This window comes from Tenrec ecaudatus, chromosome 4 (assembly GCF_050624435.1).
Source record: "Tenrec ecaudatus isolate mTenEca1 chromosome 4, mTenEca1.hap1, whole genome shotgun sequence".
Taxonomy (NCBI): Eukaryota; Metazoa; Chordata; class Mammalia; order Afrosoricida; family Tenrecidae; genus Tenrec; species Tenrec ecaudatus.
Window position 1 is genome coordinate 69,495,880 of NC_134533.1, and position 12,687 is coordinate 69,508,566.

The 12,687-nt window shown below is 48.2% G+C and overlaps 1 protein-coding gene across 1 annotated transcript in view; it reads right to left on the reverse strand.

Annotated features, from left to right (window-relative positions):
* The window catches only part of CLPB (ClpB family mitochondrial disaggregase), a 158,296-nt gene that overhangs the window by 8,919 nt on the left and 136,690 nt on the right, over window positions 1-12,687 (reverse strand). Inside the window, exons 8-11 of the mRNA XM_075546224.1 lie at window positions 11,707-11,784; window positions 10,542-10,597; window positions 983-1,027; window positions 471-632 (exon numbers count right to left, since the gene is read on the reverse strand). Of these exons, the coding sequence (XP_075402339.1) occupies window positions 471-632; window positions 983-1,027; window positions 10,542-10,597; window positions 11,707-11,784 (341 nt within the window). The remainder of the gene's footprint in view (window positions 1-470; window positions 633-982; window positions 1,028-10,541; window positions 10,598-11,706; window positions 11,785-12,687) is intronic.

Genomic DNA, 12,687 nt, shown 5'->3' on the forward strand with positions numbered 1-12,687 from the left:
TATCATCCCCTACCACCATCACCATCCTCGTTCCCACCACATCGTAGAGAACCGGTGGAGGGGATGTGTGACACAGGAAGGATCAGGAGTTCTTGAAGCCAGAAGGGAGCTTGGACCCTGTCTGTTCTGGCCTCCTGTGTGTCACACGAGGTCTCTGATGCCCAGAGAAGGGCAGCGATGTGGCAAGAACCCGGAGCTGGTCTGCAGCAGAACAGGAACTCACAGTGAAGTTTCTCCCTCTCCTGGCCCAGGGGCCATGCAGTTTCAGCTCTGAGGCAGTGCTGATCTCTCCAGTGCCCGCCCAGAGAGGAGGGGAGCCACAGCTGCTAAAGAACGGAATGAGGGTACACCTGCGGGAGGAGTCAGCTAAGGAAGATCAGCGGGGTCCCTGAGCCATTGGTTCCTGCTGGTCCTAGAGGGACACCTGGTCTTCCCGCCCAACCTTGGCCTGGCTCCCAGTTGACGCTCACCTCATCAAACAGCTGCAGCATGATGGTGAGCACATCTGGATGGGCTTTGTCCACCTCGTCGAAGAGCACCACAGCGTTGGGGCACTGCTTCAGCTTCTTGGTCAGCTGGCCACCCTCCTCATGGCCAATGTAGCCTGGTGGGGACCCGATAAACTTGGCTACCTGGTGGAAGGAAGGAGACAAGCTAGGACGGCCTTTCTAGGCTTCTAGTTTCCAACATGGGACATGCGTAGGAAGATGGCTTTACACTGGCAAGAGTGCCTGTCTCTCTCCTGTTGGGGATGAGAGGATAGGTGGATCTTCTATTTATTCCTTAGAACAAATTCTACGTCCAACTATCTGTGGTCCTGCTACACACAGGTTCCACGACAGGACAAATCTCAAAGCTGCTGGAATGATCTGAGGCCGAAAGGTCCAAATGACAAGCACATCCAAAGATCAAGGCAGAGTCCTGTTGACAGGACCTCCAAACCATGCTTTACCGAGCCCCTTCTCAGAGGACTCCCACTTACCTCGTGTCGCTCCTGAAACTCAGACATGTCCAACCTGATGAAGCCCTGTGTAGAAACAAGCAGGCTCTGAGTCCACTGGAGGCAGGGAGGGAAAGGGCTAGGCTGAGGAGGGCATCTCAAATACTCTACCACCAATCTGAGATCCTCTATGCTCATTCTCACGACAGAGTGAGAATGTGGCCCCTTCTCCCCTGCCCCATGATCTCCACTCCTTCCCTTATGAACCCCCAGTGATGTCTGCGCTTTTGAATCCAGCTGGGACAGCCACACTTCCCAAGGGCACCCTGAGTGTGCTGGGCACTGGAGCTCAGTCTTGGTGTGAGTCCTCAGCAGCACTCAGTGGCGGGGAAGGCAAATGCAGACAAAGCCATCACCAGCCCAGAGCATGAGCAGATGGAAGGTGCAACAAATGCCCAGAGAGCCCTCTAGTGCCCCGCAATTCCTCATGTCCCTGTGCATTTCTCTTTTTGTGGTTAATCTAATGTATCTTTTTTGAACAGTTCATTTTGTTAAAAATAAAATCCTTAAGTAGCTTTTAGCTCCTTTTCCCCTTAGGGGTGAGATCATTTCCAGAGAAGTGGCCACCTGGGGTGGGATCTGACCAGAATCAGAGCCAGGGAAAGAGGACAACTTATAGTACAGGATTTGGAGTGGTAACATGGGCAGTACAGCGCTTCCTGTTTGTGAAGATTTAACTGACTTGGGGCGTGTACGAGTCGCATGGGCATTTCTGGGCAGCCTGTCTTCCACCCACAGCAGGGCTCTCCAGACTTTGCTCTTCTGGCCCTATGGGGGGGGGGGGGGAGTGGATTGCTTAATGTGGCTCCCCCAACAGGAGATTGGGGGGACCATGCAAATAGGGTGTTTGGGACTCTAACACGGGTTCATCAGCTTGGCCATCCCACTGAGTTTAAAATGATTCACGTCAGAAGCAGTAACATGGATTGCACTGTCATCAGAGAGAAGAGCTAGGAGTGGAACATGTTCTTTGGAATCCAAGATCCATGTGCTCAGAACCCCCTTGATCCAGGAGAGCCATTGATACCACAGAAGCAGCAGCAGCAGCAGCAGCAGCAGCATCAATAGCCTAGACTGAAGACTGAGCTTCCTGGTCTATGGAGTGAGTAAAGCTGAGTGCTTTTGACCTTGCAGAGTGAGGTTCCTCTGGGAAGTTAATGGGAAACTAGGTTTGCTGTCTCACAGAGCGAGAGCTGAGCAGCTTCAGGCCAAGGGTTACAGATGGAGTGCCCTTTGGACATTTATTGGCAGTACTAAAATAATTCTCTAATGTTGCCCGAGCAGGGCGGGAGGCCAAGGTTTAAGAGGTCAAGGATCAGAGAGAGGTGTTCCTGTAGGTATGGCTGAGAAGAGATGCTCCTGACTGACGCACTGTAACCTGAGCATTTCTGACCCTGAATTATAACCTGTGAACTTTCCTAATAAACCCCATAATCCTGGGTGTTGTCTGTGAGTTCTTTGTGGTCATCGCACCAGATTATAAAATCTAGAAGAGAAGCACCGTAGGTAATACCATGAGAAGGGGCAGATGATATCAGAATTGGTAAAGAAGCATGAAGAGTAACTTTTGCTTTATAAGAATTGCCTTACGTGAACTAAAACCAATGGAGAGAAGAGCGTAGGATGCCTAGTGGGGCTCAATCAAGGCAATGTAACAGCAAGGAATTACTAAACCCGAATGAAGGCGAACGTGATGGTGGGACAAGAGGAAAGTAAAAGGAAATAGAGTAAACAACCAGGAGGCAAAGGACATTTATAGAGATCTAAATACAGGCATGAACATATGTACATAGATTTATATATAATGAGAGGGAAATAGATATACTTATATCTATATGTTAAGAATTAAGGTTGCAGATGGACACTGGGTCTCGACTCAAGTACTCCCTCAACACAAGAACACTTTGTGCTATAATCCAGTATTCTGTAATAATCCAGTATTCTGTGATGCTCACCTTCCCGACATGATCACTGAAGACAAAATGCATGCATAAGCAAATGTGGTGAAGAAAGCTGACGGTGCCTGACTATTACAAGATATGGTATCTGGGGTGGTGAATGCTTGAAGTTAAACAAGCGGCCATCTAGCAGGGAAGCAACAAAACCCACATGGAAGAAGCACACCAGGCTGTGTGATTACCAGATGTCAACAGGATCAGGCACCAGGCATCAGAAGACCCAAAACAAACAGTTATATCAATGCAAATGATGGGGGTCAAAGTGGAGATGACCCAAAGCCCATCTGTAGACAATTAGACATCTCCTCACAGAAGAGTCACAAGGAAGAGATGACCCAGTCAGGGTGTAGCATAGCACCAATGAAACACACAACTTTCCTCTAATTCTTTAATGTTTCCTCCCCTCCACTATCATGACCTCAATTCTACCTTACAAATTGGATTAGAGCAGAACATGCACACTGCTACAGATAAGAGCCTGTAACACAGGGAATCCAGGATAGATAAGCCCGTCAGGGCCAGCTATGAGAATAAAGATACCAGGAGGATAAGGGGAAGGTGGGGGAGAAAGGGAGAAATCGACCACAAGGATCAACATATAACCCCCTCCTAGGGGGACAGACAACAGAAAAGTGGGTGAAGGGCGATAGAGGACAATGCAAGATATGAAAATAATAATCTATAACTTATCAAGGGCTCAAGAGGGAGGGAGAGTGAGGGAGAGAGGGGGGAAAATGAGGAGCTGATACCAAGAGCTCAAGTAGAAAGAAAATGCTTTGAAAATGATGATGGCAACATATGTACAAATGTTCTTGACACAATGGGTGAATGTATGAATTGTGATGAGTTGTACGAGTCCCCAATAAAATTATTAAAAAAAAGTATTTAATAAAAAACAATGGGACCGACAGTTCCGGGGGGGATTTTGGGTGGGGGTGGGGTAAGGGGGTAAGGAAGGGGTGTCAACAAACACAGGGACAAGGGAACAACATGGGACCCAAAATGGTAGAGAGGGGGGAGTGGCAAGCCTGGTGGGGAATGATCAAAGGTAAGGTTGTGTAGAGAAGAGGTATAGCTGTAGCCCAGGTGGGGACGGAGCATGGTAGTAGGGCAGGAGGAAAGTCAAGGGAGATGGAGGAAAGAGCTACGAGTCAAAGGGCATTTATGGAGGTTTAGACAAAGACATGTACATGCAAATATATATATGAGGATGGGGAAATAGATCTATGTGTCTATATTTATAGGTTAAGTATTAAGGTGGCGGAAGGACCTTGGGCCTCTACTCAAACACTCCCTCAATGCATGAATACTTTATTTTATTAAATTGGAACTCTATGATGCTCACTCTCCCAACACAACTGCTGAAGCCAAAGCGGGTGAACAAGTAAATGTGGTAAAGAAAGCTAATGGTGCCCGGCTATCAAAAGAGATAGTGACTGGGGTCTTAAAGGCTTGAAGATAAACAAGCGGCCATCTAGCTCAGAAGCAACAAAGCCCACATGGAAGAAAACACCAGCCTGTGTGATCGAGTGGTCCTGAAGGGATCAGATATCAGGCATCAAAGAACAAAAAAATCATATCATTGGCTGCACACCTCCATGATAGGATCGCTGAAGACAAATGGGTGCATAAGCAAATGTGGTGAAGAAAGGTGATGGTGCCCGGCTATCAAAAGAGATAGTGTCTGGGGTCTTAAAGGCTTGAAGGTGAACGAGTGGCCATCTAGCTCAGAAGCAAAAAAGCCCACATGGAAGAAGCACACCAGCCAGTGCGATCACGAGGTGCCAAAGGGACCAGGTATAAGGCATCATGCAAAAAAAAAAAAGATATATGTATGTATGTATATATGAATGAAAGGGGAAGTGCAGAGTGGAGACCCAAGGCCTAAGTGTCGGCCACTGGAGATCCCCTCATAGAGGGGTTTAGGAGAGGAGATGGGTCAGTCAGGGTACGAGGTAGTACCGATGAAGAACACAGCTTTCCCCCAGATCCTGGATGCTTCCTCCCCCCAACTACCATGATCCGAATTCTACCTTGCAGGGCTGGATAGGGCAGAGGTTGTACACTGGTGCATATGGGAGCTGGAGGCACAGGGAATCCAGGGTGGATGATACCTTCAGGACCAAGGGTGTGAGGGGAGATGCTGGGAGAGTGGAGGGTGAGTGGGTTGGAAAGGGGGAACTGATTACAAGGATCCACATGTGACCTTTTCCCTGGGAGATGGATGGCAGAGAAGTGGGGGAAGGGAGACTCTGGATAGGGCAAGATATGACAAAATAACAATGTATAAATTACCAAGGGCACATGAGGGAGGGGGGAGCGGGGAGGGAGAGGAAAAAAAAAGAGGACCTGATGCAAAGGGCTTAAGTGGTGAGCAAATGCTTTGAGAATGATTGGGGCAGGGAATGTGCGGATGTGCTTTGTACAATTGATGTATGTATATGTATGGATTGTGATAAGAGTTGTATGAGTCCCTAATAAAATGTAAAAAAAGAAAAGGAAAAAAAATGCTTAGGGCAAAGAATGTACAGATGTGCTTTATACAATTGATGTATGTATATGTGTGGATGGTGATAAGAGTTGTATGAGCCCCTAATAAAATGTTTTAAAAAAACAAAACAAACAAAAGAATTGCCTTGAAGGGGAACCGAATAACAGAAACATGGGTGAAAGGAGAAAGTGATGGTTTAAGATATGAAAATAATAATTTATAATTTATCTGGGAGGGAGGAAAAAATAAAATGTTTTGAAAAGGATGATGGCAACATATGTACAAATATGCTTGACACAATGGATGTATGGATTGTTATAAGTGATTTATGAAAGGAAAAAAAAAAGAATTGTCTTTGGGAAATATTGAGTTTACCTCTCCTTCCCCTTGTTAAGTCAGAGGAGACATTCACTGAAAAACTTCTCCTGAGAGATAGAGAGAATAATGTACCAGGACCCTGTTAGGGAAGTAGCAGCATCTAAAATCTGGGCTCATCTTCGTCAGCTGTTGGTCAGAAATCTGCTTAGTACTGAACGTCTCGTTTGTTCTGTTCCATCCCTTTGCCCCTGAAGTATAGGGTGGTAGAGAGAGTCCTGGGCTTCGAGTCCCAGTTCAGCACTGCCTGTTTGGCCTTGTAGACGTTGTTAAGGCCAAGTACGGCTGATCCATGCTATCAGACCACACAGAACATCAGCCAGCAAGAGAAAGACAGGATTCAGGAAGGTGGACGGTGGACACGGGAAGCTGGGAATCTCGTCTGGAGTGAGCAAAGGGCTGGAAGTCACGAGATAGATATCTGATTAATAGTAGCTGACAGTGACTGGTGCTTAGTATTTGCTTGGAAATGTTCTAATCAAGCTATAAAAGGGTCTAAAACATGTACAAGTCTGTTAGCTAAGCACTAGTATTATTCCTACTTTATAGGTGAGAAAACAGTGGTAGCTCTTTGCCATGATGGTCTACTGCCTAATATTTTCCTCTCTGCCAGTCAGCTGGCCCCTCAAGCCATGTTCATTTGCAGAATTCTGAGCTTTGTGTCCGGATACCCATCAGTGCGCTCGGATACAGGCGATGGGCTTCAGTGCTAGCTTACATTAAGTGACCTGGGTTTTGTCCTATTCTCTGTGATTGGCTTTGTAACTATGAACAAGTCTTTGGGTCTTGTTTTCTTAGCTGGAGTAATTTTTTTTCACATTATCTTAGCTTGAGGTTATCTGCAAATTGATACGAGCAATAATAGTAGTAATGTTCAACATTCACTGAAAGCTTCCTATGTGCCAATAATGGTGTTGAGGATGTTAGACCACTCTCACTTCTTCACATAGCTTCATAATGATCCAGTGATAGGCACCAATATTGAACTCATTGTACAGATGATAAAACTGATGTAAACAGATTCTGGCCAACTCCACTCAATCGGGCAGAGTTGGGATTTGAACCTAGGCAGCTGGAATCGTATCTCTATCCTACATCCCCACCAATCGTTCTAACGCTGTCTTTGGGGTTCTACCAGCCTACTGCATGGTGATTTGTTCTGCTGGGCCCAACATGGTGGCACTTAAAAACAGACAACAACTGCAAGGCGGGATTACAGAACATCACTAAGCTTATTTTTCAAGGACTACGAACTCACTCCATTTGGTAGAAGTGATCGAGAGGCCTAAGGAGAGAAAAAAAAAGTTCGTAGAGCTGCTAAAGGAATTATTTAAAAAATGCCTTCTGAGACAGCATAGCTTGGAGGTGTGTGTGTCTCTTTACCAAGAAGCAAATGCAGCACCAAAGAGAAAGAACTAGAATTCAAGTCATCAGACTCCTAGGCCAAGGCTCTGTTCCTTTGGCCATTATCTTGGGAAGCAGAGCTTGAAAGGGAACTCTTGTGTGGGAAGAACTTATTTGATACTGGGCTCTGCCCATGGCGCTTTCCATACAGTACTTCCCGATCCTTGGGGCTTCAGGGATCCTTACAGTCTGAGGACACTCTAGATTTTGAAGGCAGGTCTCAAACATGCTTGCCCCATGGCCAGAAAACGTCTGTGTGGAACAGAACTTCTGCAACAAGTTGGCCCACAGTGGACTGGCTGCTGTTGAGTTGAATCTGACTCACGGGGACCCTTGTGTTACATATTAGAACTGGTCCGTAGGGATTTCTTGGCTGTAATCTTTTTTTTTTTAAACGTTTTATTAGGGGCTCATACAACTCTTATCACAGTCCATACATATATATACATCAATTGTATAAAGCACATCCATACATTCCCCGCCCCAATCATTCTCAAAGCATTTGCTCTCCACTTAAGCCCTTTGCATCAGGTCCTCTTTTTTTTCCCCTTTCTCCACGCTCCCCCCTCCCTCATGTGCCCTTTGTAATTTATATATACATCGTTATTTTGTCATGTCTTGCTCTATCCGGAGTCTCCCTTCCCCCCCTTCTCTGCCGTCCCTCTCCCAGGGAGGAGGTCACCTGTGGATCCCTGTAATCAGTTCCCCCTTTCCAACCTACTCACCCTCCACTCTCCCAGCATCACCCCTCACACCCTTGGTCCTGAAGGTATCATCCACCCTGGATTCCCTGTGCCTCCAGCCCTCATATGTACCAGTGTACAACCTCTGCCCTATCCAGCCCTGCAAGGTAGAATTCGGATCATGGTAGTTGGGGGGAGGAAGCATCCAGGATCTGGGGGAAAGCTGTGCTCTTCGTCGGTACTACCTTGCACCCTGACTGACCCATCTCCTCTCCTAAACCCCTCTATGAGGGGATCTCCAGTGGCCGACACTTGGGCCTTGGGTCTCCACTCTGCACTTTCCCCTTCATTCAATGTGGTATGTATATATATATAATCTTGGCTGTAATCTTAACAGCTTGCCAGGCCTTTTCGAACACAGTACTGCTAGGTGGGTTTGAACTGCCAACTTTTAGGTTAGTTTCGTGCCAACTGTTTGCATTGCCGTCGGTCCAGGGAGGAGGTCATATGGGCACCAGTGGTGGTTTAAGAATAAACAACATAGCTGGTTGTATTGAGCTTCCCTACTTATCAGCTCCCTTGTGAAACAGAGGTGATTGACAGGGGTACCCTTGCCTCCCAGAGTAGAATGTAGCACGCTGAGCAACCTGAGTGCAGGTGAAGGCAGGCACTGAGAAAGGGCAGAGGGACTGGCTTCGGATTCACTTCTTCACTGAAGAGGCCATCTTGGATGAGCGCTCTCGGGCTGTCGGCCTTAGTTTTCCTATCTGAGAAGTGGGTCTGACTTGGCACCCTGCTTCACAGAATCAACTAAGGTGAAGGGGTACTGCTGCAGACAGTACAAAATGACGACCTGTGAGGCGTTTCCTGGGGGCTGGAGTCTCGGCAGATTGCAATGCCTGTTACCTCACTAGGCGCAGGACTACGGTCTTGAGCGCAGGATCGGACAGTCTCACCTTGAGGTAAGCAAGCAGGGACTGGAGAGGTACAGTGGCCTGCCGAGCGTCAGGAGCAAGCAACCTTGGAATGGCTGGCTGCAAAGCTCTGATCGCTCCACTACGCCACAGGCGATGGGGTTGCTTCCTTCTTTCTAGGGGAGCCTTGTACTTAGAGACCCCATCACCGCGTCCAGGACACCCTGTGTCCGTGGGTGGGTCTCTTCCCTTCTTCAGATGTCCAGCTAAAGCACCACTCTGTTAACGAACCCACTCCCCTTTCTACACCAGCAAGTCAGCAGATACATTTCTTTTACTTCCACACTGTATGAAGACATATTAAGACAGCGGGGGTAAGGAGATTATAATTTGTAATTAAATATTAACCTTTCTGACAGTATTAAAATTAAACCACCTAGAATTCTTCATCCCTAATCAGGTGGTTCCTGCCTGTAACTGCATCTTCCCTAATAGTCTTGCTAGTTTATGGCCCTTTCCACAGTGCTAATTGTTTCAATCGCTGCCAACCTGATGAATTGTCTTTAAAGACGCTGCTTTGGTTGGAGCATATTAGTAAGTCGTGTGCTGCTTCCTGCCTGCCTGTCATGTAGGTCTGCTCTGGGCTTGGGTGAGGCAGCACACAGGCCCCAGCAGAGCCAGGGAGGCTTCAGTGTCATAGGCCAGGAACCAGGGAGGAGGAGGTGAGGCGGGGACCACGAAGGTGTAGCTCAGAAGGTCATCATCTGAGACGTCTTTTTCGGGGCTGCCATGCTCTCAGGGAGGTGGCAAGGGAAAAGAGGGAGGAGCCACTGACTGGCCAAGCCTGAGCCACTCATTACTTCAGCTGGGAGGCTTTTCACAGGCCATAGGCAAAGGAACCTAGGGTCATAGGCACCCTCTGATGGAGTGCTGTAGCCTCAGCCTTGGGAAGGTTGGTAGGAGAAAGTCTAGCTTGAGCTGGGGCGTTTCTGCATTGTCTGAGAATTGCTCTCTCTGACATCTCTCCTTCCCTCTCTCTCCATAAAAGCATTTCCTATCAGTCTAGAAAGACAACCTGAGCAGGTCTAGGAAAGCCAGGATGGGAGCAAAAAGGGGGTGGGGATGGTCCTCTCCTATTCAGGATATATTTCTCCAAGCAACTCAAGGGAGGAGGCCCCGTAACTACCTTACAGGTGAAACAGAAGTAGTAATATGTTTAAAAGCTCATGAAGGATGGAGAGAAGGAAAAAGCTGTCAGCTTCTTCTTACTTGGTCCGCCCTATCGGCTGACCCAGGGCTCCCTGCACACAGTGTGAAGACACGGGCAGTAATGGTATGTTTCCAAACTTGGCCTCCTCTCCAGACCGAGTGCCCCGGTGCAGGGATGCCGTCGCAACTGCTGTCACACGATCACAATCCAGTACAATGGCTGGCACAGAGTTGATGCTTGAAACGTGTTATATGGGGGAATGCCACTTGGTTCTCCCAGGAGCCCCAAGAAGCAGACAGGGCAGGACTATTTTTTACATTTTGTAAATGAAGACACTATGGCACAAAGAGGTTAGGTAACGTGTCCAAATTCTTAGAACAATTGATGGCCAAGCTGGGGTCGGAGCTGAGACCTACTTCCTGGTCCAGGGACCAACTTGTTGATTAGTTATTGTTGGATGCAGAGATCCTAATGACCTGCAGATGAGGCTAGGTCCCAGATCTTACCTTTTTGGCATCTTTGTGCATATATTTGGCGGTCTGCTTGGCCAGCTCTGTTTTGCCTAGCAAGACAGAAGGAGAAGAAGTGGGTTAGTACCAGATGGTTCTCTCTTGCCACTAAAGAATATGAGAAATGCATGGACACAGCGGAAATAAAATCTTTTATGGACGGGACTGTACACAGAGAGGGTCAGTGACTCAGCTCACGTTGCCTAGGGGACTAGTGGTGAAGCTGGGATCAGAATCAAGGTCTATGCTGCATCTGAGCTCATTGTGAAGTAGGAAGCAGACTCTGCTGTCACTGTGTCCTTGGGGGTCCAAACAAGCCTCACCTCTTTCACGAGCTCCCTGACTTCCTAGTTCACTGCCCAGTGTCGCTCTGGTCAGCCATGGCCCTGCCAAACAGGGCCTGGGGCCACATGCCACAAAGAGGCTGGAAGGGGATAAGATAAAGAGCACCTTTCTTTGGTTCCATCGGCCTTGGGAGCACAAAGAAATAACAATACTTGGCCGTTTAGTATGCTCAAAACCTTTGACCACCCGTATCTCGTAGGAAGCCAAGCTCTGTACTTGGTTAGGTTGTATCATCTTTGGGATACTCTATCTGAGGAAGAAGTAGGCCCATAGGATGTTGGGATGGAAGAGGATGGGGAGGAGGGGGGCTGTCTGTGAGGACCGAGAAATGGGCTAAGAATGCTTCAAACCATCTAGCCCAACCAGCTAGGAAAATAAACCCCCCCATTTTATTGCACCTGGCACTAGGCTGACAAGCAGGGGCTCTACTTAGCTTCCTGAAAGGGCTTCTCCCAGGCTGTACTGCATAGGAGTAGAATGGGGAGGCAGTGAAGATGGTTCTATTGTTCCCAAAGGGACACAGAATGGCTGACCCAGGGCTAGTGGCCCCTGAAGGGCCTGGTCCCCCAGGGCAATGAGCTCCTTGTACCAGAGTTTCCAGAGGGAAGGGCAAAAGCCCAGCTGTTTATGACAAGGATCCCAAAGAGGAGGCCGTGGTGGTGATTCTGTAATTTGCAGGCAGGTGTTTTGGGGCTAAATCAGAGCTGGGAGTTGGGTTGGGTTGTGTGACCCTGGCCTGCAGCAGCTGGGGCTGTCCGGCTTGGGGCGGCCCTTCCCCCTGCTCTCCCTCCCCATGGGCAGATCTGCTCCCACTTACCTATTCCAGATGATCCCAAGAAGAGGAAGACCAGAGGGTGTTCTTCATCGTACCAGCCATTCTCCTTCCTCCGGATTGCTATGGCCAAACACACAAGACGGGGGGACATGGAGGGAGGCAGATAAATCAATGACACAAAAGGCAGGATAATTATCACTAAGTATACAATATGTTTTACTGCTCTGCGCCCACTCAAAGTCCTCACTACCATTAGTGCTGCCTAATCTGATTAGCTGGCAAGGCCCCGAGAGACACCTAATCAGGTTAGCATGGATTTGGAAAGCTGCCCAGAGCAGATTTCGGATAAAGTTTTCCAGGATGAGCACTCAGCGTTGCCAGGGAAACTGAAAGGCGGGTGGATGGTGAATGGAGGTGAAGGGGGTGGGGGGCTGGTGAGGGAGAATCCGAGAGAACTTGAGCTCGGCGGGTTACCCACTTTACTCAGCATAGGAGACGCCTACCTCCTGTGAGAACAGGAGGGGCAGAAGCTATGGCAGACCCTTGGGGTTCTGGGATGTCAGTGCTAGACCCTGCCATTTGGGGAAGCCAAGACCTGCTCCACCATCTGGATCAGAAAGTGGAAACACTGCCCCATGCACTTTCTGGAAGCCGACCATGGGTAGAGTGGAGCACAGGGGAGAGCAGGGTAGCCAACTGGTTAGCATCTCTGGTCACCATGCTCTCTCGCCAGTGGGGTGTGAGGAACGGGACTGATCTGCAGCGGGTTCCCAAGGGCCTCAGCTCTGCTACGGGGAGACCCAACTGCTCCTTCTTTTAGAGGGAGTGTATAATCAAAGGCTATGCATTCAAGCTGAAGAAATTAAGTGCCAGAGTACACACTGGAAGAGATCAAGTGCAGGAACACTGTTCAAATATAAGAGAAGGAAGTAACAGTGAGGCAGTGCTATATAAGAAGAATCATTTATTAAACAAGCTATATGCTAAGCTGCCCTATCCACATGACCAAGCAATGATGTCCTT